This window comes from Pongo abelii, chromosome X (assembly GCF_028885655.2).
Source record: "Pongo abelii isolate AG06213 chromosome X, NHGRI_mPonAbe1-v2.0_pri, whole genome shotgun sequence".
Taxonomy (NCBI): domain Eukaryota; kingdom Metazoa; phylum Chordata; class Mammalia; order Primates; family Hominidae; genus Pongo; species Pongo abelii.
This window is the reverse complement of record NC_072008.2, coordinates 70,814,150-70,840,114: the sequence shown is the minus strand read 5'-3', so window position 1 is coordinate 70,840,114 and position 25,965 is coordinate 70,814,150. Positions and strand designations below refer to the sequence as shown.

Genomic DNA, 25,965 nt, shown 5'->3' with positions numbered 1-25,965 from the left:
ATAAGACATACAAATGGCCAACAGGTATATGAAAAAATGCTCAACATTACTAATTATCAGGGAAATGCACATTAAAACCACAATGACAGATCATATTACCCTAGTTAGAATGGCTATTACTAAAAAGACAAAAAATAATAATAATAACAGATGCTGGCAAGGATGCAGAGAAAAGGGAACTCTTACACACTATTGGTGGAAATGTAAACTAGTGGAGCCACTATAAAACATGGTATGAAAATTTCTAAAAAAACTAAAAAATTACTATTCAATCCAGCAATGTCACCACTAGGTATTTACCCAAATAAAAAGAAACCAATATATCAATGGAATACCTGTACTTATATATTTTTTGTAGCACTATTCACAATAATAAAGATATGAAATCAACCTGTGTTCATCAAGGGATGAATGGATAAAGAAAATGTGGTATATATACACAATGGAATACTATTCAGCCATAAAAAAGAATGAAATCATATAATCTGAAGCAACATGGATAGAAATGGAGGTCATTATCTTAAGTAAAATAAACCAGACACAAAAAGACAAATATTGCATTTTCTCACTTACATGTAGGAGCTAAAAAATTTGATCATATGGAAGTAAAGAGTGGAAAGATAGATAACAGAGACTGGGAAGGGTGGTGAGTGTGAAAGAAAGGGAAAGGTGAAGAAAACTGATTTAAAGGGTACAAATATACAGTAAAATTGAATGAATTCAATGTTTGATAGCAGATTAAGATTACTTAACAAAAATATATTATACTCGGATGATGGACACTGTACATATTCTGACTTGATCACTATACGTAATATACATGTAACAAAATTTCTCATATATTCCTTACATTTGTACAAATAAAATAAAATATCAAACTGTGATTTCAGTGAGAACTACTTTAAACCTATACATTATTTAAGATAGATTACCTCCTCTTAAATAATAGTATGTTCCAAAGTTTCATTCTCAGCTGATGTCATTGTCACTTTATACACTATCTCACTGGGTGGTTACATGCATATCGTGATTTCACCTATCATCCATTGTAATTACTTATGACTGTTAAATCTCTATGCTATCCCAGGTGTCTCTTCCAAGTTACAGATCCATATCTCAAACTGATGATAATCTTCTATCCGTACAGCTCTCTCATTTCCACCTGGATGTTTTATGGTACTTCATATTAAGATTTTCAAAAATAAAGTCAATATCTCCCCACTCTAAACAAACAAACAAAAAACTGACCCCTGCTTCCTGCATTTATTTTCTTTGTGAGTGGTACCAACATCCGGGTGCTTAATCCAAAAACTTGGTTATGAACTTTGATTCCACCATCTCCCTAATCTTCTCAACACCCATTCAATCAAAATGTCCTATTTATTCTGCCTTAACATCTCTCAAATTTATCTAGTTGTCTCCATTCTCATTTTCTATCACCTTTGTTTAAGCCATTATCATCACTTGTAGATCACTACAACCTTCTAACTGGTTTCCCAACTTCCAATGTATCCCTTTTCTCTTAATGGTCATTTACTGATTATTTCAGTACTTGGATCACCATCCTCTTTTCCACCCCAATCCCCACCATTTTTCTGAGTGACTTCAAGGTACATGTGGATGATTTATCTAACACTCTAGCCTATTAGTCCCTAGATCTCCTCAACTGTAGTGTCCTTTGCCTCCACTTTACTTTAGCCTTTGGGCACACCCCTGACCTTCTCATTACCTAAAATTGTTCTGCCTAAGTCTTAAAATTAAGCCATACTCATTGTTTTCAATCTCTTATCTCCCAATTACTGTTTAATACGTTGTAATATAGCTTCTTTCCCCAACTTATCAAAATCATCAGCCATTTCCCTATTGCTATAAGCAATGGAAAATTTTCCGCTCTTATTTTATTTGAACTCTTTGAAGCAGCTGAAGCTGTTGACTACTTCATCCTTGACATGACCTTTCTTAACATCTGTAATCTCATTTTGGTTTTCCTCCTATTTTGCTAACTTTTTCTCAGGCTCACATTTCAATCGGTACCTCCCTTAAAAATTGGCCTTCCTCGGGGTCTCATCTTAGTATTTTTACTTTCTCATTCAATATACTCTTCTGGGGTAACTGTGTTCACTCTCATGCTTTTAACCACTACCTAGATGTTGATGCCTCCCACATCTATTCCTTCAGAGCATGCTTTCCTCCTGGGCTCCAGATCTGTATGTCTATCTTTATGTCTAGATATCTACATTTGATCATCTTACAAATATACCAAATTCAACAAATTCAAAAGGGAACTCATCATCATCCAATACTCCAATCCTCCCACTCCATCTCAAGTCACCTTTCTCTTATGTTCCCTATTTTGATGAATGGCATCACTATTTCCCTGGTTGTCCAAATCAAAAACTGGGTATTATTTAAGAATCTTTCTCCAAAAACACCGATATCATTCAATAATACTTATCTTTCTCACCTTCAAAATCCAATTAATTGCCATATCTTGCTTATTTTACCTCATTGATATTTTTAGAATCTATTCCTTTTCCTTTACACCAACTTCAATCTCTTGGCCTTTGTACACTGCATTCTTTAAATCTGGAACTTCCTTTTCCCTGCTTTTCTTCCACACTGCACTTTACCTTCACCCATATGTCCCTTTTTTCATCCTTTAGGTCAGCTGTTTCCAAAGTGTAGTTTCTGAACTAGCAGCATGAGAACTTGTTTGAATGAGCAAATTCCTGAGCTCCATCACACACCTGCTGAATCAGAGACTTTCAAAGTTGATTCCAGCAATCTGTGTTTCAGCAAGCCTCTAAGTGATCCTGATACATGCTAAGGTTTGAAAACTACTGATTTAGGTCTCAGCTGAGATATCACCTAATCTGGAAAACCATTACTGACTATCCAAACATCAGATTAAATACCCTTTTCTTCACATGCCTATCACACTGTAAAAACTCCTATTAACACTTAACACACTGGATTATAGTTTCCAGTTTACCTGTTTCTATCATAATAGCTCAAGATTCTTCAAGACAGGAGCAAGTGTTCACTACTGCATCGATAGATTCTACAGTTGTTCCTATCACCCAGTAGGCCTCCAGTAAGTGTTTATTCAATGAATGAATTAATAAAAGAGAATGTTGACAAGATTATGATCATTCCACATTTAGTATTAGGAGCTTAGTATGTGACTGGGGTTAGAATTTAGTTTGCAGGAAGGGTACGAGAACTTTATCTACTGGGCTAAGGGCTGAATGATCAGCTTGTGGTCTAGGTCACATCACTCTCTAGTCAAGATTAGGAGCTCATACTGTATCCAAGGGTATTTTCTTAGAGATCTGAAACAGGAATATTAGCCAAGTCTAAGCCATAGCCTATTCGGGGACTGAGAAAACGAGTATTTGATAGAGAAAAACTCAGGCTGTGGCTTAGTTTTGGCTATATTCCTATTTCAGGTCTCTAAGCTCATATATATATGTATATATTTGAGATGGAGTCTTACTTGTCACCCAAGCTGGAGTGCAGTGGCATGATCTTGGCTCACTGCAGTCTCCACCTCCTGGGTTCAAGATATTCTCCTGCCTAAACCTCCCGAGTAGCTCGGACTGGAGGTGCGCACCACTGCACCCAGTTAATTTTTGTGTTTTTGGTAGAGATGAGGGTTCACCATGTTGGCCAGGCTAGTCTTGAACTCCTAACCTCAAGTGATCCACCCGCCTCAGCCTCTCAAAATGCTGGGATTACAGGAATGAGCTACCACTCCAGTCTGAAGCACATTAATTTTTTAAGGAAAAATCCAGAAGCCTGAAGCAGAGGTGATGCATGTCCTTTGTTCTTTCACTAAGTGTCCCCACTCACCAGGCTCAGCAGCCAGTGGCCAGCCGGTAGTAGATTCTAGCACTCCATGAGCATGCACAGAGTAGGGGCGGCTGGCATTATTCTTGAATACCACAGTCAGGATATCACCAACTTCTCCTTTGATAAGTGGACCTAATGTAAACAAAAATAATTAAATAAATAAAGTTTCATTAATGCAGGAGCACAGGGAGCATTAAAGAAAGGAATATACATGAGCACTTCATAGAATTAGGGGTTTACCCTGAGAAAACATCCTTCTAAGACCTGGAAGGCACGGCTGGCTCCATTTTTAGATTCAGAAGTCCTTAAACTGTTACTACTACCTACAGGATGAAGGTACTTCAATGACAAGATTATACTTCCAATTACCTCCACTTTTCCCACCCCTACCCTCTATCTATAACAGCCCAAGGGTCTAGAGAATCAAGGTGCTGTGGAATCATTGATGATAAGGAGTGATAAGTTTGGCAGACAATATAGAAATGAGAGGATCTCTTCAGGAGTCAGTGGGTCCCTTCTGTACTATAACTAGAATAAGGGGGAAAATACCTAAAGCAATAATTAAACAGGGGTACAACGAAAAAACTGATTCCTTGTGTATATATATAGTTTTTTCACTTTTTGATGTTCATAAGTTATCCTGCCCCTAGCATTTATTACAACTTACCATCCTCAGAGAGTCATACCTTGAAGATATAGAAAACCCAGTAAAACCTGGTTCATGTTGCAGCAGAATTCATGATTTCCTTCCTCCCCCTTCACTGTTTATTGTCATGGTTGCTTCATAAAATATTCCATAATTCCAGTATATCATATGAAAACATTGAGAATGGGGAATAGTGAGGCCATCCTGGTATAACATAGCTTCCCTAGGTGCAGTTCAGGCTGCTAAACACTAGGAGGGAAGTGGAATTTCCTTACCCAAGATTCCCAAGTGTTCTTCTGGTCCAGTCCTTGGCCGAGGGATCCTGAATGTACCATCAGTGTATTCCCTGAATACAGCTTTCTTGTATCTGGAACCCAGGAGCCCATCCTTGTTGCTCAGGAAAATGTAACCATAACTAGAGGAATCCAAAGTGTACTATCAGCACCTGGCCATCAACCCCTCATTTTCATTTGAATACTTATGGGGAAGCTAAGTCAGAACCAGCTTCATGTCACAGACAGAAAAAAAAAGGGGGGACCTAATTTCTTTTCTTTTTTTAAAATTTATTTATTATTATTATTTTTTTAGATGGAGTTTCGCTCTCGTTGCCCAGGCTGGAGTGCAATGGCATGATCTCGGCTCACCACAACCTCCACCTTCCGGGTTCAAGCGATCATCCTGCTCAGCCTCCAGAGTAGCTGGGATTACAGGCATGTGCCACCACACCCGGCTAATTTTTGTATTTTTTAGTAGAGACGGGGTTTCTCCATGTTGGTCAGGCTGGTTTTGAACTCCTGACCTCAGATGATTCACCCACCTTGGCCTCCCAAAGTGCTGGGATTACAGGTGTGAGCCAACATACCTGGCCCCTATTTCTTCTAATGTCAGAATTCTCACCACATTGGCTGCATAACCACAGTTAAAGATGGCAGGTATGCCATACACAGTGGCTCATGCCTGTAATCTCAGCACTTTGGGATGCTAAGGCCGGTAGATTGCTTAAGCTCAGGAGTTTGAGACCAGCCTGCCCAACATGGCAAAACCCCATCTCTACTAAAAACTAAAAAAAAATAATCAGCTGGGTATAGTGGCTTGTGCCTGTAATCCCAGCTACTTGGGTGGCTGAGGCACAAGAATCACTTGAACCTGGGAGGCAGAGGTTGCTGTGAGCCAAGATCATGCCACTGAACTCCAGCCTGGGCAACAGAGTGAGGCTTTGTCAAAAAAAAAAAAAAAAAAAGGATAGCAGGTTTCCTTGTTTGCCATTATCCAGATAGAAATTTGGTACATAATTCATACTATAAGAGCACTGGGCTAAGAATCAGAAGCCATAGGCTTTAGCTCCAGCCCTAATGATGTCTCGATGAAATTAGTTTTACAAAAGGCAAGGTACAAGGTGGCAGGAAAGTATTAACTACTGCTGCAACCAGAGGGCAAAGGATGGTGAGACATAGGGGGGGAATGAAATCTTACAGATTTTCTCCTTATAGGATTCTGTCTAGTTTACAAACAGATTTATCATTTGATATTTCTAATAGGCCTATGGGGTAGGTAGGTGCCAGAGGTGCAATCAGTTGCACAGAGATGACAGGACTTATTTTACAAGTGACATTGTTAGTCAGAAAGTGAGCCAGGATTTAGATTCAAGTCTGCTGCTCCTTCCCTCCCTCGTTTTCTAGTCCTGTTCTTTCATCTTATACTGCATCATTTTCAAGATGAGTATACCCAGGCTCAGAGAGGGGAAGACACTTTTTAAAATTTCCAAAAACTGAAACAATTCAGCAGGCAAAAAACAAATCACCCCATTAAAAATGGGCAATAAATGGGTGTGGTGGCGTGCACCTGTAGTCCCAGCTACTTGGGAGGCTGAGGCAGGAGAATTGCTTGAACCCAGGAGGTGGTGGTTGCAGTGAGCCAAGATCACACCACTGCACTCCAGCCTGGGTGACAGAGTGAGACTCTAACTCAAAAAAAAAAAATCAAGAAAAATAGATCATTCTACCAAAAAGACACATGCATTCATATGTTCATCACAGCACTATTCACAATAGCAAAGACATAGAATCAACCTAGGTGCCCATCAATGGTGGACTGGATAAAGAAAATGTGGTACATATAAACAATGGAATTCTATGCAGACTTAAAGAAGAATGAAATTATGTCCTTTTCAGCAACATGGATGTACCTCGACGCCATTAATTTCTCAGCAAATGAATGCAGGAACAGAAAACAAAAAAGTTCTCACTTATAAGTGGTAGCTATACATTGGGTACTTATGGACATAAAGATGGCAACAATAGAAATTGGGGTGGGGGGCAAGGGTTGAAAAACTATTGGGTACTATGCTTACTACCTATGTGATGGGATCTGTACCCCAAACCTCAGCATCACATAATATACCCATGTAACAAACCTGCACATGTACCCCCATACCTAAAATAAAAGTTGAAATTAATTAAAAGAAAGATTTAACAAGAGACACTGGGGATTACTAAAGGGGGAGGAGGGATGGGGAAAATGGTTGAAAAACTAACTATTGGATACTATGCTCTCTACCTGGATGACAGGATCATTCATATTCTAAAACTTAGCATCACACAATATACCCATGTAACAAACCTGCACATGTACTGCCTGAATCTAAAATAAAAGTCCAAATTATTAAAAAAAAACTATTCTCACTTGGGCCCTACCTGAATGCTAGCAACTAATAATATATTTTTTAAAAACTGATGTAAATATCTCTTTTCTTTTTTCTTTTTTTTAAATTATAAGATCTTGTTAGATGTATCTCACTGGGTTCTGATCAGAAACAAATGAGAGGAACTAAATAAATAACTGATTTCTACATAAAGTCAAATTTTATTCTCAGTAGTTGCTGATAATTCAATTGTGGCTTAAATTAGTGTTTTCAAAGTCAGTATCAATTAGTAATATATTTTCCTTTTAGCATGTATATAGACAGAGGTGATAGATGGAATCTTCAAAAAAATGTCCAGCCCAGTTATCTGCTTCTGTTTATAGAAAACTTAATGTAGGTTCCATGGAGTTTTGTTTTGATAATTGTATGTCTATCTGAACATCAAAAATCAAGAATTAAAAATAAAGTAAAATTTTTAGATGTTTAGCAGGAAGATTTCAACCTTCAACAAACAACATAAAGAGTAAAAATTGCTAAAGTGTAGTGACAGCACCAAAAACAAAGTAGTGGAGACTGCTAATTTGTATCTCCATTTCCGTTCTCTCCTTCCTTTTTAGTGATAGAATCACCTAACTTTTAGCTAAGCACATGGCTGACTAATTAGAGATTACATCCTTCAGACTCTTTTTGCAGCCAATGATGGCTGTAATAATTAGTTCAGAACAACAGAGTATATACAACTTCCATGCTGTGTCAATGCTGCTTGCCCTGGACTTCTTTCTTTCTTCATGATAGCTGGGAATAGCTACAACTGGAACAGACATCTTGGCCCCAGAAAGGAAAGCAAGTGCTGAGGATGATAGAGTTTACCTGCCAGCCCTGAATTGCTCATATTTGTATTATTATGTGAATAAGAAATAAAATTCTATCATATTTAAATCACTGTTTTAGACATTTTCTGCTACATAGCTTAGTCTGTACCTTAATAAATGCAATGCCATTTTGTCAAGGGACAGCTGAGCTTGAGACATTCAATCCCTTGAGTAAATCCTGTAAAATTTAAGTCCCAGGGTAAATACTTCCAGCTAACTGAAAGAAGAGAGACAAAGATTAAGAGGGTGAAGGTGTGGGCAAGCTTTATTCCTTCCCTATATCAATATAGAAGCAGCAGTGAGCTAGAATTCGTAAGAGCTGCATTATAGCCTCACCTCCCAAATCTGTTGGTATCATATTAGGAGACCTGAGAAAAGAGTCTCCTCATCTCAGAATTTCAGTATTCTCATTTGCAAAATGCTTTTCTAAAAGTGTAATCTCTCCATTTCTGAAGCCTTACCTGTCCTTCTCAGACTGGTTGTGCCATTCCCGTTCCCAGCTCCGGTCAGGACAATAGTCCCACTCTACTTCTTCTGCCATGATATAGTAGATTCTTGCAGCTTGGTAGCGTTGGCGAGGGGTGGCTTGGTGGCCAGGACAGTGGGAGACATTATAGATTGCCCTCATCCCTGCTTCTCGATGGCTGCCTGCCTGGCAATAAATCTCAAATGTCCCTGAGGGAGGATCAGAGAGAAAAATCTGACTCAGAACACCCCTGGGTGGTGCCTGGGGATTTCCTGCCTTTCCCTAGGCATACTGCAGAAAATAGTTAGTTTCAGAGAGTCTCAGATAAGGCTCTTGCCTTAACTACACATAGATAAAAGAGTATTTAAAGTTTATTGAGAGTAATGAGCTCAAAGGTTAAGAGCTCCAGCTCCAAAGCTACATACACTGGGTTTATTAAAACTAAACTCTGCCACTAGAATAACCAACTTCTTCCAGGGTGTTTCTAGTTTTAGCACTGTAAGTCCTATATTCCTAGAAACCCCTCAGTACTAGGCAAACTGCCATGGTTGGTAACCCTATCTTTCATTTATTATATATAAATCATATATATATATAATATATTATGTGTGTGTGTGTATATATATATACACACATAAAACCTTGTGGCAATTGCTAAACCTCTGTGTTTTTCAGTTCCCTCATCAGTAAAATGAGGATTATTTTACTTTATTTGGTTGTTTTACAATTAAACACAATAATTTGTGAACAGTGCTTAGTACAGAACATATTAAATGTTCAGTTAAGTGATGCTATAAGTAAGTAAATATAGCTGTAATAATTCTTATTCCAAGAAAAACATTGATGAGTTGTCTCCTATCAAGTACCAAAGAAATAAAGTAGACTTCAATAGTTAGCTAAAAAGAAAGAGAATGTCTTGATTGCAGAGGGATGCTTACCTAAGACAGCTTTAGAAGGTCCTTCACTCGTTTTTTACAATGGAATGCGCAGGTAACAGTCTTAAATGTCTGTGTTGTGGAGTTGCCTGGACCAGATCTTAAGCTCCAAATTTCTACCTCAAGGATACTCAAACTCAATGTCAATCAAAAGAAGCTAAATTTCTTAGAACATTACTCTCATTGTTTCCTTAATCTGCTGCTCAGTGGTTATCCCATCACTACAAACTCTTCTTCCTAGCTTTCAAAGCCTTCTATGAGTTGGCACCAAACTACCAATCCAGTTCCGCTTCCCACACATTGTCTCAAACTCGACTAGCACTCCAACTACATGGAACTCTGTTTCTCTCACACATCTCATTCATTCCTACCTTGAAATCTTCATTCATTTTGTTACCCACTTTCTGGAACTTACCTGCCCACCCCACCCCCAAGTGTCTATGAGAGTCCACTCATTATCCAAGACTCAATTCATGTTTCTTTTCCAGAAAGCTCTCCCTGACTATTTTGGCCCAAATAGAGTTCTACATTCTTCACCTCTCCACCTCTAATGCACTTTATATCTAAACCACATGTTAAAGGGCTAAGTGCCCCTCTCTTTTAAAATGATCCCTTCTACTAGTTTATAAACACCTTGAAAGAAAGGGTCTACTCATTTCTTTCCACATCTACTTCTTCTATTTCCCTTACCACCCTTATCTATTGCATCAGTAAATCCTATCAGCAGTTCCTTCAAAATTATTTTTTCGTTTCCACTGCCACTTCCCTAGTCATTTCCACTGCCACTTCCCTAGTCCAAGCCACAAGCTTCTCTCACAGAGAAAACTGCAATAGCCTCCAAATTGTCCTTTCTATTTCTGAGAAGACCAGCTTTATGTCAAGTGTTTGTCAAACTCAGGACTAGGTTAATATTATTAAAGTGTTGAAGACACTTGTTCAAGGATGTTTTTCCCCCCAAATATGAATGGAATTTACAGGAGTAAAACAAAAGTTTAATAGGAACTGCGTGGAGCTGACAGGTTGTTCTTACAAACACTATTGCCATCTAATGGCTGGAAAAAAAATACACCATAGGGACTAAAGAAAAGATAACTGCTCCATTATGAAATGCTAGAAATACATAGAATCTGAAGAAACATTATAGTCAAATATCTTCATAAAAGGAAGAAAAAGGATATAGAGGGAAGGAGAGATGGAGGGAGGACAAAAGGACAGAAGGAAGGAAGACAGAAAGGGAAGAATCAAGGAAGGAAGAAATCTAGCTAGAGAGAAGGGAAGTAACTAGACCAAAGTTACGCAGCAAGTTAATGAAAGAGTCTGAACTAGGGCTCCTGTGTTCTGATTTCCAGGCTGAAATTGTTACGTCACCACACACACACACAAACACACACACACGGGGTGGCAGGGGGCAGGGGGTGGGGCACATCATGGGGAGAAAGAGAAAGAGAGAGGGAGAGATCAGAAATGAGAGAGTCTGCAGAAAGCCTCACAGAATATCAATTTGATAGCACTTATAAGTGCATTTTATTGACCTTCCTCCCAATAAAAGTACTGTACCTATAAAATCTCTGTGTGGTCAAGTCCACTCCCTGCCATATAAGAACTTCACTAAAGCTGAGCAACATCCCAACTTCCCTTCTGTTGTTCCAGGAGAGAGCTTCCTCCACCTTATACTAACTCTATTCTGCCTGCAGCTGAGTAGGGAATCCAAGTAACCAGAACATGGAGAGCACATTGAAGAAGAAAAAGACAAGCGTTTTTTTAAAACTTCCTACAATCCTCAACATGCCTATTCTTTTCTCTTCACCATCCCTCCCTCTTCCCGACCCCATTCCTAGCCCTATACCCAACAAGCCTCTAGGGCCAGCCGCTAAGGCACTTACCAAGGTTGTCAGGCTGCATGATGGCCATGACAAAGGTATGAGGAAAGAGCATGGCTGCACCCTTCCTCATGCCCTGAAGCTGCACAGTGTTGCCCTGGAACATGACTCCATGCACATCAGTCTCTGTGCCCAGGCCGAGCAGGTGCCAGGCCACTGTGTCACCCTTGCACATGTCCAGCCTGGGCAGGTTAGAGAACAGAAACCCATTAATGGCTGGAAAACAAAAACACAAGACAAGGTGGGGAGATGAGACCAGACTACTCCAGCACTGCCCAGGAGCATGGCATCAGCTATGGACTATGGTTTCACACAACTTGAAACTGCTGAGTCATCCTCAACTCCTCTGCCTTGCTCTCTATGCCACTTTAACTCTACTCATGAATACCTCTGTCTTTGGGATGAGCACTCAACTGTCCTTTCTGGCCTCACCTCCACCATGATCCACATCCTGACAACACTGAACTACTCTCCACTACAACAAACAGACACACACACACACACACACACACACACACACACACCAATCTCTCCTATTCCCTATTTCTTTAAACTCTCCTTCCTTGGTTTCTGTGGCAACATACTTTCTGGTCCATTTACAACCACTCTGATTGTTCCCTTTCCATATTGATCTCATTTTCCACCCCCTCATAACGTGTTGGGGATCTGAAAATTCCATCTTCAGCTCTCAACCTGTTTCCTCCTCTTCATCTTCACTGCTACTGCCCTGGTTCTGGCCCTCATCCTCCCTGGCCTGAACTCCTAAAATAGCCTCCTCTCTGGTACCCCTACCTGTAGTCTGTCCTCTCATCCTCTTCCATACACACACACACACACACACACACACACACACACACACCATTGTCCTGTGAGCTCTATTTTTCTCTGCATTACCAAAGCTTTAAACATTGTAGGTGCTTTTATAATACCTGTTGACTTTTAACATAGTTTCCTCTTTCTGGAATAAACTTCCCTTATGGTCTCTTTCTATGGCATCCTACCACTTACCCATCGTATCTTTGTTCAGATATCCTCTGTAAAGCAGTTATTACTCTCTCTTTGATCCATGAAATTTTTATCCCACAAAATTCTGCAGTATCAGTTGCTATGGATTGTAACTGATATACTTTCTGGTGATTTACTTACAAATCTATTTCCTGCACTGGATTGACATAACAGGAAGCATAACATTTTTTTTCTGTATCTATGTGACTGCCTGAGCACCTAGCACATTACCTAGTACCAATTAGGCGCTCAGTAAATTCTAACTGGAATGAACTTTGCTCATGAGATGGTTTTACTTTTTCCAAATGATGAAACTAACTAGTAATGGGAACCAAGAGATGGAGCATTTCAATTGAAGGGAACAGCACTGCAAAAGCATGAAATCAGCATGTTCACAAAGAAAAATAGCCCCAGTTGGCTGGAGTATGGGGTGGGGGGCCAAGGTACTAAAATATAAGGAAGAGGGGAGATAAGATTTGAAAGGTATCATCTGGCTTATTCTTCACAATCTCTTGTAGATTTCTTGTGCACAACCCTCATTTTGCCGTACTTTCTTCCAGTTTCCCCCATACTGTGTAATACAGGACACAGCACCCAAAGGTACTAAGTATAAGATCTGTTGTGTTTGGTTGAATCTCTCAATCTAGCTCGCCTCTTGGACAGAGATGACCAATAAAATCAGTGTTTTCAGGATTGGTTGTGATTACGGTTAAAGTTAGATTTTACTTGGGACCCTCAATTTAGCCCAGGGCAAAAGTACTCCCCATACCATGCATCCGATTGGAGTCTTGGAAGCCCTCAATATCCTCTGAAAGCAGTCGGAAATCCAACATAGCAGCTGCTTGATTGGCATTACTGTACCAGCTCTTGTTCTCATCCAACACAGTGAAGAGAAGAAAGAATTCTTTATCCACCCCTTTCTGCAGGCCCAATAGAAGAAAGTAGAGGGAATAATGACAATATTTTCAGCAGTTGTGGACTGTGTCGTTACAGATCAAGGGATTCCAGATTCTTTCCCATTTCCTTTTCCCATTTTGAGCCCATACCTCCTATCCAGAGCTGCAGCAGTTTTCCCTTAGGTAACCTCAAATTGCAGATGAGAGAAGAAGGTCAGAATAAAAGGACAAGCCTGACAGGGAAGAATGTATGAAAGTGGGCAGGGAAGGAGCATAGGATAAGAAATAAGAGGTATAGAGTGTAGAAGAAGAGAGCTGGTAATCACCTGGGGAGAGGAATGAGGGGAGGTGGCTATAAAAGCAGGGGAGGGTTTTGGGGGGAAACTAGAAAATAAAAGATAAGTAATATCAGTGGTAATTATTGTTACCACTAACATTTACTGAGTGCTTAATATGGCCAGACACTGTGCTAAGCACGTTATATGGATTATTTTAATTAATCTTCAGAGAAATCCAAGGTGTCTTCTTCCACCGTTATCCCATTTTTACAAATGAGGAAATGGAGTCAAAGAGAAGTTAAGTAGCTCACCCATGTTACACAGCTGAATACAAAAGAAGACAAGCAAATGTTAAAGCAGATTTATGGATCAGGAGCAAGGTTTAGGGGCCACCGAGGTGAGGGAGAGGGAAAGGGAGAGGGAGGGAAGGAGGGAAGGAGGGAGGAAAGGAGAAGATGATGAAAGGATATCATGAATTATCTGCAAGGCTAAGGAAGATATATATTTGTCAGTACAAAAAATAACATGCAAGATAGCATGAGGTCACCAACTATTAATTTCTGATGGACCAGCTTGATTATTTTTCTTCTATTCCCTAAACTTTAGAACCCAGTTCCATGCTTAACTCCTATCCAGCAACCCAGCTTCGTCCTTCTCCCAGCAGGCTTTCCAGCCACATAACCTTGACAATACCTGCTTGCCATCTGCACCCAAGGCACCAGCCCTGCACACCAGCAGCGGGCCCACCAGGCCAGAATTTGTGTCTCTTATGGGATCTGCAGCAGAGAAGTACATCCAGGTGAGACAAGCAGGATCCTGAGCAGTGGGACCGGCATGAAGGGGGACTGTCCAGCGGTATGTTACTTTCTCAAAGGGCTTGGCAACCAAGCCAGGGTAAGATGAGCCTGTAGGGAAAATAAGGGACTCATTACTTAGATTGACTAGAATGAGAATCATCAGCTCCAAACAGTGAAATAAAGATTATGAACTACAAAGGCATTTTGGAGCAGCAGTAGCAGCAACATGGAATATTGAATATTGAGGAGAACTCTGGTCAAAGAGTCAAGAGATGAGTTTATTTTCTCATTCTGCCACTACTTGCTATATGAAATGCAGCAATTTAATCTTCCCTATGTTTCAGTTTTCCAAAATCATAGGACCCTGGGACTAAAAAGGGACTTTAAGACTTATTTGGAACATCTCTCACTTGAAAACATACATTAATTTGCTCTTACATCCCTACTTTTGCTTAAAACTCTCCAGTGATGGGGGACTCACTACCTGCCATTATAGTCCATGTCATCTTTGAACAGCTCTGATTATTTAATATTTTTTTCTTTTAATATGTATTATGTACATGTGGGTGTGTATATGTTATGTATGTATGTATATATATACATATATATAAAAAACACAAAGGCTGTAATTTCTAAAATGGACACAAGACATGGTCAAGCAATGCACAGACCTTTTTCAAATTTTCATGCCATCAGTAATCAAAGAAGTACAATTGAAAATAGCTACATAACTTTTTTACAAATTAATTTAGCAAAGATTTTACAAATTGTAATAATGCATGATGGTGAGAAGTGGTTTAGATGGCACCTACCCTACTCACTCACCTATGAAGAGTGTAAATGTAAAAGGGAATAACACTTTTGAAAAAAAATGTAGACAAAATTTGAAAAAAAAGTACACAAAAATGTAGACAAAGCTATTTCTTTAAAAGGTTCATATGCACAAGTAGAATAATATATGCAATAAATACTGAATGCTCAACATGAAATAATCAAACAAACGTAAATCAAAACAACAGTGAGTTTTGTTGATGCTGTCGTTTGCCTACAAGACTGCCATTTTGACAAGATTAAAAAGATTTCTCCAGTGCTGATGAGGTTGTAAGAAAAGGAGTCCTCCTCAGGTACTGCTAATGGAACTCTAAACTGATAGGATTGCAAATCTTTCCAGAGAGCAATTTGGGTGTAGGTACCAAAAATTGTAATGTACTTATCCTCTGATATAGCAATTCCCCAACTTAAAAATATATTCTGAAGAAAGGTTTATAAAAACGTTCAAAGAAACATATGGAAGGATATTTCTAGTATAGCTTATAACAAGGGGCTATAATTTAGGATGGTTTTAACCTATCTTTCCTTATTCATTCATTATTTCTTACTTTTCAAATTTTCAAATATACAGAAAACTTTAAAAAATAGTGCAATGATCAACCTATCACCTAGAGTCTATTGCTAACATTTTGCCATCTTTATTTATCTACTCTATGTGTATATACATCTACACACACATACATACAGTTTTTGTTTGCTTTTGTTGAATCACTTGGAAGTAGAATACAAACATCATGATATTAGCACACATCTCCTATGTCATTATAATGCCATTATTCCACCTAAGAAAATTCCCTAATAACATCTAATATCCAGTCTATATCAAGAATTTTGCAATTATCTCCAAAATGTCTCCTAAAGCTATATTTACAAGCAGAATCAATCAAAATTTGCACATTTCATTTGTTATGTCTCTAATCTCCTCATTGATGGTATTGACTTCTTGAAGAGACTAGACCAGTTGCCTTATAGAATGTTCATTCTAGATTTGTCTGCAACTTTGCTCTTTATGCTTTCAGTTTTTCTTTTATATTTTGGCTAGTATTAGCATGCATTAATATTCTCAGATAAAGTAAAAAAATAATTACACAATACTCTCACTTCTAAGATTCTCTCCTGATACAGTAATCCAAAATGCAAGCTAGGATATATGCATTCATTCATTGCAACCTGACTTACAATATTCAAAAATACTGAAAAAGCCTACATGTCCAAGCAATAGAGGAAAAAGTAAATAAATTATGACAAATCCTTGAGATAAAGTGTTTTATAGTCATTAAAATGTTTGTAGCATTATAATGACATAGAAAAACAAACACAATACAATGGTAACTGAGAATAGTAGGATGCAAAACTGTACAAACCATATGATCACATATCTCTGTATATAGACTTGTATAAGCACATAAAAATATTTAAAGGTATATCAAAATTTATATGACAATCTATAAATGATGCTTATTTACTTTGTAATTGTCTGCTTTTCAGAGTTCTATAATAAACTTATTTTTAAAATTAGGATACATTTAAATATATTTAAAAGAAATTTTCTCTTATTATTGAAGCCTAGCTCTGTTTTACTATTATATTATTCATTCATTCAACAACATCCACATATGACAACTAATTCTGCCTACTTAATCCTCCCCATCTCCCATTTATTTGTTTTCTAGAGACACATGGTACCACCTAGAGCCCACATTTACTAGAAACCCTGTTGGCTCACCATCATTGTATACAGTGCCTTCATAGTCTTTCTCATAAAAGACCCCATGGGGCTGCATGCTGAATGGCTGGGAGGCACGGTTGTAGAAGACCACCTGTATGGTGTCACCCACCTCAGCCCGGATCACTGGCCCTGGAAAATGGGAAGGAGAGACAATGAGAATGATGAAAGGGATAAACAGGGAGGAAGGAAATGGAAGAAGAAGGAGGGAAAGAAAAGGAAAGTGAAAGTGAAGAAGAAAATAAAAAACTCTTTTCTTTGTAATAATAAGAACAATCCCTTTCAAGTATATTGCAATTTACAGTTACAGAAAACACTGGAAAATCCATTATCTTATTTTGATTCTCAAACATCATTTTAAGGCATATAGGGAAGGAATTATTAATGCCAATTTACAGATGAGAAAATTTCAGCTGAGAGAGGTGGAATTTACCTATGCAAATTTAAATGGTTGATTAGCCATTCAGCCAGGACCAGAGGCCAGCAATTTCTCTCATCCCATTGTCAGCCCCAATCTCATTTTCACTTACTTTATTGTCCCAGATCCCATAGCTACATGTCTTTGTGAACCTAAGATCTGTGCTTGCCTCAATCTGAAACCAATTCTGAGCAAAGAGAAATATGATATCTTCTATCCAGGCACTGGACTAGGTAATCTACAGACAACTCCTGGACTCTTCCGAGCTTCACTACCCACCACATGTAATCTAGCTTAGGTCATCTTTGAAGCAGACAAAAAGTACCAAAACTGAGCACTTATTCTGGCTCTAACCCTTCAGAGTTTCTAGCTTGGTTTCCTATTCAATTTCCACATCTAATGTTTCACCTCATCTCAAAGACTGGGCACTCATACTGAAGTCCAGCCAATGATAATTCCTTCAGGCTCACCACCATCTCTCTTTCCTATGGTGGATTTCTCCTCATTGTATCTCCTTATCCGGCTGATATAAGATCCATTGTCCACTATCAGATCTAGAATCAACTGGCACACACCTATCCCGAGTATGGTCCATTATATTAATTTCCAAAGTTTTTTTCCATCTGGCCTATTTTATTTTCTGGTTCCATCATGCTACTAAACCACATCTAACCTTGGTTTAGCCCTTCTAGATACTTTCTTCAAGTTCAGACTCTAAGCCTATTCTGCATTCCTATTTCAAGTATGTCTGCATGTCATGCCAATCTGCTACTGGCCCCAGATTGCTGAGAACCTATACAGTCTTACTTCCTTATGTAGCCCTTTACGAATACTTCTAGAGAAGGAATTCTAAAAATGTGTACTGTACATCAGTGGTACTGGAAGACATTCACTGAAAAAAAGTGGAGATTCATGATAAAAAAAAATAAACCTAAGGCTCTTAGAAATCCTGTAGCATAAAAAGCACTATTTAACTGCTTAACTTAATGGTTTTACAAACACATTCAGACTCATAACTCTTTCACAAAACAATCATCTCATAGACTCACTTTGGGAGATGCTGGTCTACAATGTGCTCTTAAGTGATGTCCAGGCCTCAGTTTCAAAGTCTTCCTCAATTCTCTGACTCTAGTAAATGAATTTCATAATTTAAAAATTCCTCACCCAGGATTCCAAGATGCCTATCTTCCTCCAATTGCATCTTCTCTTGGAATGTCTCATCTTGAAAGGCTTCATATCGCACTTTCCAGTAAGTGCCCCCAATTCGGCTGGAGCTCTTCTGGAAAAACTTATCTGAGATACTGATGTATAAAAAGGAAAATATGATATGATTTCATTAGGTGTCAAATAGACTCCCATCTCACCCTTAGTATCATCAAGTTATGAATCTTTATGTTTAGGAAGGACCTCAGAGCTCATCTAAGTTAACTCCCACCAGTGAAGATATCTCCTTTGGTGGCACCACTAGAAAGTTATATACAGCTTCTGCTTGAGCCTTTCCAAAAATAGGAAACTCATATCCAGAGGAGACAATCTCCTTTACTGTTGGATATTTTAAATTATTGGAATTCCATTTTAGTGTAAGCTGGAATATTCTTGCTTATAATTTCCAGGCACTGGGACCAGTTCTGCCCTCCAGAGATTCATAGTCTACATCTGTCCTTAATCATCCTTAGGTATTAATAATCCTTTCTCTCACTCCAAAATGAAAGCCCACTATGTTAGTAAGCCCAGTTGGAAATCGTGGAATCCATGCTGAGACTCAAACACCAACTTTCCCAAGTTTTCTCCAGATGTACTCTATTATTTCCTGCTAGAAGTATAACCATGAAGGATCTTCCCCCAACCCCTCTCTTAGTTATCTATCAAGTGCCTCCTCTGTGGAAGACCTGTCATCATCCATTGCCCAGTGAGTGGTATGACTTAAGACCCAGCAACTGAGTAGGGCACTAACCTCCTACTCTATCTTGCCCACATCTGGGTCATGGATGAGGCAGGAGAACTTGGAGAAATTCCTTCAAAAGAATGGGCATGTGATAGCCAAAAAGCAGGTTGCCTCTCTTCCTACATTTCTCAGAGTGCTTTTTATACCCCTGCTCAAATGCCTCATCAGATTATAGAAAAGAAATGAAGGAGCAAGGAGGTAAATAATGGGTAAAGTGAAGAAACCTGGGAAAAAAGCTATTTCAACTGATACAAGAACTGGTCCCATCTGGGCTTTCCTTTATGAAAATGGCCAGGAATTATAGTAAGACCAACTTCAAACTCTGCTTGGACCCTTTGTGGGGATATGGAATAACCCCACAAAAAGCTTTGCTACCTGTATCTCCCCAAGAGCAAGCTCTCCAGGGGGCCACAAGAACTTGGCTAACAGTTGGTTCATGTAACCCCAGCCAGACAATGATTTGGATCCCTGAGTAAAGTGAGAGATTTCTGGAAGAAAGATAATAAATGTTTGGAGCTGGACCCAGAAGTAAAGAGAGGGATCCCACTGCCTCTTACCTGCCTGGCTCTCTCAAATTCTTCCCAGTACTCCCATCATGCCCCATCGGGCCATAGTCCCATTGAATCTCATGGGCCTCAATGAAGTACTGTCGAACTTTGCCTGTGAGCAGGTCCACAGGAGGAGCCATGGAGCAAGATTTGACCTTGTAGAGTGCCTGCATGCCATCTGAAGGAAGAACATTATGGCTGACCCCATTCTATCTAATAGGATTTTAACCCAGAGGACTCACCTTCCCCCTTCTGTTAGTGTTTCCTCCTCCCACACTCCACTACTCTCTTTACTCCTGCTCCAAAATGGGCCACTTTCTCTCACTCTTAAAGTGCCTGGCTGAGAGAGAGTGTCCAGGGTAGAATTCAAGTACCTCCACTCGCTTATACCACCACTGATGCATTTACTAGATCCTCATTCCTACCTCTGCATAAAGGCTCACATTGTAGCAACATCACAGAGATGGAAGTAGGGAAACTTGAGTTCAAGCCCAAGCTTTAAGCACTATCTGTAGGACCTTAGGCAAGTCACTTCCTCAATCTGAGTTTCCCTCTTTTGCCAAAGGAGAGAATAGGAAAATCTACCTCATGGGGCTGGTAGGAGCATCAAATTTAAAATAGGGGTTAATTATTTGTAAACTGGGAAGCTCCCAAAATAATAGAACATCTTCTATCAGTGAAGATAAAGCTTCAGACTTGGGACTGTAAGGAAAATGTAGATTCTAAGTAGTGTTTTCAAATGTGGAATACACTATATTGCGTCATAATGGCAATGGATAGTACTGTCTTATATTGGCTTAGCAACTTATAGAGGTCACTCAGCTATATTATTTTATTAGTGTCTCACAGCATCCCAGGGAGATTTGAAATTTGTAAATTAGAAACTTGAGGTATGATGAAGGGAGAGGAAAAAAATATTCATTTTCTTCAACATGTATTATGTTAGGTAGGTTCTGTGTCAGGTGCTTTACATCTCTTTCAAAATTTCAGTCCCAGGGAGTACATGTTACCTCTATCAATCTTTACAACCATTGTATGAAAAAGACTTTTAATGTCCCCTTTTGCAGATGAAGAAAACTAAAGGTCAGACAGGTTAAATAACTTGCCCAAGGTTGCACAGCTAGTCAGAGGTGGAGTTGAGACTTAAACTCTCATCTTTCAATTACAGATCTTAAGTGTTCATTTTATTTTCTTATATCTACTATCTTGGTTACATCATCCCCCTATTCTCTAAGATTCAAAATCACATTTTTACTCTAAAACCTCATTACAATTTTATGAGGTATACATCACTACTTCTATTAAGAGGCTCAGAGAAGTGACATGATTTATCAAAGGTGGCTAAACAAGTGATGGAACCAGGATTTGAATCCAGGCATGTCTGTCTCTAAGGTCCATGCTTATTCCACTATCATGCTGCATCTCTAATCCCAATCCATATTCATAGTCTCTTACCTAGGAAGCTTTGGGGCTAAGACATACCCTGGATAATGGAGCACATGTAACTGGTCCCTATTGTGTCAAACCTAACACCCAAGATTTATTATCCTACTAGTCTACAACTCCTAATCTACTAAAATCCACTTCAAGTACTCATATATCATTTTTCTGACACCCTTCTAATTTACCATAAATCAAATAATTATAGAAAATGAAAGCTGAAGAGGACTTAAGAGACGATTTAGACCAACTTTCCCATTTTACGGATGTGGCAAATGTGACCTAGAAATGGAAAGGCACCTGTCTAAAGTCATATAAAGTTTTTCACAAACCTAAGACTACAATTCAAACCTAACCACTTATCTACTATTCTTTCCATTGCCTCATATGCTCTTCCTCCCCTCTGATGCATCTGATGCTCCTCAATACACTGCTCTACAATGACATTACTTTAATGTTTCTCCCTTTGAAAATAAAACCTTCCACTCCTACTGCTATTGAGTTCCAACCAGAGTGTAACTATGTACCCACAATGCACCATGATCTCCTACAGAAATGTTACTCTCTTTTAATTAATCTCTCCTTCACTCCCTGTTCAATATGTTGAAAATGTCTCCAGGTATTAATTGTTTAGAATTCTAAGCAAATAATAAAAAGCTGATTAAAAGTCTACCTATCCATCCCCAAGCTATCTTATATTCAAGATGGGGAAGATTAAACACAGAGAGATGTGCCCAAAATTATCCAGCAAGTTTCCCAGCAGATTCAGGAAAAAACCTGGGTCCCCTGACTTCTAATCTAGTGTGCTATCCTTTATCCCAAGATGCCTAAATTGGAGGACTTATTTATGGCTTCAGGCCAGAAACCCAGCCTCCTTTGACCATTATCATATCTCTCTCTTACAACCCAAGGGTCAGAAATGTTGGATCTCACCTCGAAAGTGACTGTTCACTTGGCAGCTAACTAACCAGGTACCAGGTTCCCAGGGCACCATCTCGGCAGTCACAAAGGTGGCTGGAAAGATGTTAGCCACATCAGTGTGATGTCCACGGGTAGTCAGCATCTGTCCATGGAAAAATGCTGTGTGGACATCAATTTCATTGCCCATGCCAAACAAGTGCCAGGCCACACGTTTCTGTGCACACATGTTCAGCTCTGGTAAATTCCCAAAAACAAAGCCATTGATTGCTGCAAAAGAAAACCCAAAGAAAATATCAGGATTCGGAAAGGACAGCCAAATGGAAGAAGCCTTACCATTTGACAATAATAGATAACATTTAAATGAGGTTATAAACAGCACACTGTGTTGACCTATGTATTACCTTCTTTAAATCTCAAAAACATCCCTGAGAAATAGGCAGATATCGTTAGTCTCATTAAAAAAAGAGAGAGAGAGAAAACCAAGACTCAGAGAGGTGAAGTTACTGCTTTCCCAATGCCATAGAGCTAATAAATGCTTAAAGCCAATATTCCAAACCAGAAATGTGAAGAAGCTCTCTAAGGAATTTAGTTATTTTGCAGGCTATTCTTTCAGGGTGGTTTCATTCTAAAAATTTCCACAGGACAATTGTCAAATTGGCTGACTAGTTAACATGGCTATTATAATCAATTGGTATAAAATTCAAAAAAAGTTGAGCTATCCAAGCTATCCTTTACATCTTCCTTCTGAATTTCCACCTCCTTTGGGGACCGTATGGTTTTTAGCCCACCCCTGTCACAAATGGCCAGTAAATGACTTCCTTAATGAAACAAAAACAAAACTGACTTGTTTATATTCCTAAAATCAGTTCACTATTCATGCCTCGGGTCTTCTGTGCCTTTAGTTTCTTTTTTAATTTAATTAATATGGTCAATGCCCTTATAGACATAAGCACAGAGTACGATGGGAGATATAAGCAAGGTAGCTTGAAAGAAACCATTTTTCTCCACAAAGTGGATAATTTTGCTAACTTCTTCCTTTTTAAAACAAATCAATATTAATTAATTGTATCAGTGGGCAACCCACAGCAAAGTAATTGAGCATATACTATATAACTTCAGCCTGTGTGCTATTCCACATTATGAGGCAGAATAGCCTCATGGCAAGAGCACAATCTATGCAGTCAGAGAGATCAGGGTTGGAATTTTAGCTGTGCCATTTATCTGCTGCATAATCTTAGGAGCCTCAGTGTCCTCACACGTAAAACAGGGAAGAGCCATCTATTACTCCTTGTCCTTGTGATGACTAAAAAGGACTATGTATGTGAAAGCATCCACCAAATACTAGGCCCAGTCAATACCCTCCAACAATGTTCCCTGTCACAATGTGGCCAACTTTTCCCAACTCACCATGCATCCTATTGCTCTCCTGAAATGTCTCATCTTCTTTGTCCACTGAAGCAGGATCTGAGCAGTAAGTGGCAATGTTCTCATCAAGATGCCAGCTGAGGTTCTCATCTACCACACTGAAGAGGAGGAAGAAATCATGGTCTACATCCTGCCGTTGAGGAGGGGAGTTCCCATCCAGGGCTCCTAGGGCAAGTAAGAAAGTTTCCCTTGAGAAGATCCTTTCCTTAGCAATAGTAAGCTGAAAGGGGTACTCATAAGAAAGGAATAGAAAGAGAGGGGTCTTAAGAATCTGTAAGCAACAGAAAAGCGGATATAACCCTCTTAGATTAATTTCCATTTCCAAACTCCCCATTTAAAACCACCAATTCAGTTGAACCTAGGACTTGATGTTAGGACACATAGGATCTACAATAATTCCCTCCCACCATCCCTGCCTATGTCTTCAACCCAGGGCCTGAACCTGACCACATTCCTGCCACCCTCTGGTCTTCAAGTCTGACATATCCTATTATCAGCAAAACCCTCCGAAACCCTGATGACCACACTTTCAATCTTATCCATATCTAAACTCTTACTACATATCTGATTTCAATGCAACTTGACTCCTATAATGACTAATTTGAGATTTAAAAGTGAAGCAAGAAAGAAATAAAAAGGAGAAATGTTTGGTGTTTTGTTGTTTTTAATAACAATAATTTTAAAAAACGTTCCTAGGATCATCATGGTGGACAAGAGTCGGGACTAGATTGCAGCTCAGACTCGGATGGACAGAGCAGCATGTGGAGGCTTGCATCATGAATTTTAGCTCCAGCACCCTGCACGAACACACCAGGAATCCCAAGGGGACCCACAGACCCTCTGAAGAAAATGGACTGCTCCTACAGGACTCGGGAGACATCCCAAATACTGTGCTGGTATTCACAGGAGACAGACCCATACACAGTTCGCATCACAGGACTCTGTGCAGACAACCTCCAGTATCAGCCCAGAGCCAGGTAGACTTGCTGGGTGGCTAGACCCAAAAGAGAGATAATAATCACTGCAGCTCAGCTCACAGGAAGCCACATCCATAAAAAAGGAGGGAGAGATCGGGGGAACACCCTTTGAGACAAAAGAATCTGAAGAACAGCCTTCAGCCCTAGAGTTTCCCTCTGACAGAGCCCACTCAAACGAGAAGGAACCAGAAACCCAACTCAGGCAATATGACAAAACAAGGTTCTTTAACACCTTAAAAAAATCACACTAGCTCACCAGCAATGGATCCAAACCAAGATAAAAAAAAATCCCTGATTTACCTGAAAAAGAATTCAGGAGGTTAGATATTAAGCTAATCAGGGAGGCACCAGAGAAAGGTGAAGCCCAGTGATGAAAGGAAATAATAAAAACAACAACAACAAAAAAAAAAAATAAGAAGTGAAGGGAGAAATATTCAAGGAAATAGACAGCATAGAGAAAAAACAATCAAAACTTCAGGAAACATTGGACACACTTATAGAAATGCAAAATCCTCTGGAAACTCTCATCAATAGAATTGAACAAGTAGAAGAAAAAAATTCGGAGCCTGAAGACAAGGTCTTCAAATTAACCCAATCCAACAAAGACAAAGAAAAAAGAATAAGAAAACATGAACAAAGTCTCTAAGAAGTCTGGGATTATGTTAAATGACCAAACCTAAAGAATAATTGGTATTCCTAAGGAAGAAGGGAATTCTAAAAGTTTTGAAAACATACTTGGAGGAGTAATAGGGGAAAACTTCCCTGGCCTTGCTAAAGACCTAGACATCCAAATACAAGAAGCACAAAGAACACCTGGGAAATTCATTACAAAAAGATTATCACCTTGGCACATTGCCAACAGGTTATCTAAAGTTAAGACAAAGAAGGAAAGAATCTTAAGAGCTGTGAGACAAAAACACCAGGTCACCTATAAAGGAAAACCAATCAGATAAACAGCATATTTCTCAGCAGAAACCCTACAAGCTAGAAGGGATTGGGGCCCTATCTTCAGCTTCCACAAACAAAACAATTATCAGCTGAGAACTTTGTATCCAGCAAAACTAAGCATCATATATGAAGGAAAGATGCAGTCTTTTTCAGACAAACATATGATGAGAGAATTTGCCACTACCAAGCCACCACTACAAGAACTGCTAAAAGGAGCTTTAAATCTTGAAACAAATCCAGGAAATACATAAAAATGGAACCTCTTGAAAGGATAAATCAATCACACAAGACCTATGAAACAAAAATAAAATTTAAAAAGCAAAAACAAAAAAATAAAAAAAACCAAGGTACACAGGCAACAAATAACATGATGAATGCAATGGTACCTCATATCTCAATACTAACATTGAATGTAAATAGTCTAAATGCCCCACTTAAAAAATACAAAAATGCAGAATTGATAGGAAGTCACCAATCAACTATCTCCTGCTTCAGAAGACTCACCTAACATATAAGGA

The 25,965-nt window shown here is 39.0% G+C and overlaps 1 protein-coding gene across 6 annotated transcripts in view; it reads right to left on the bottom strand.

Moving 5' to 3' along the window:
• The window catches only part of HEPH (hephaestin), a 102,179-nt gene that overhangs the window by 60,450 nt on the left and 15,764 nt on the right, over positions 1-25,965 (bottom strand). For all 6 annotated transcript variants that reach the window (XR_008518091.1, XM_024240984.3, XM_024240982.3 and 3 more), the window contains exons 5-15: positions 23,505-23,687; positions 22,110-22,364; positions 19,746-19,914; positions 18,408-18,544; positions 16,826-16,957; positions 14,165-14,376; positions 13,067-13,217; positions 11,296-11,508; positions 8,473-8,686; positions 4,774-4,913; positions 3,853-3,984 (exon numbers count right to left, since the gene is read on the bottom strand). Coding sequence is in view for 5 of the 6 variants with exons in the window: in XM_024240984.3 (XP_024096752.1) it covers positions 3,853-3,984; positions 4,774-4,913; positions 8,473-8,686; positions 11,296-11,508; positions 13,067-13,217; positions 14,165-14,376; positions 16,826-16,957; positions 18,408-18,544; positions 19,746-19,914; positions 22,110-22,364; positions 23,505-23,687 (1,938 nt within the window). In the remaining variant the exon portion in view is untranslated. The remainder of the gene's footprint in view (positions 1-3,852; positions 3,985-4,773; positions 4,914-8,472; positions 8,687-11,295; positions 11,509-13,066; positions 13,218-14,164; positions 14,377-16,825; positions 16,958-18,407; positions 18,545-19,745; positions 19,915-22,109; positions 22,365-23,504; positions 23,688-25,965) is intronic.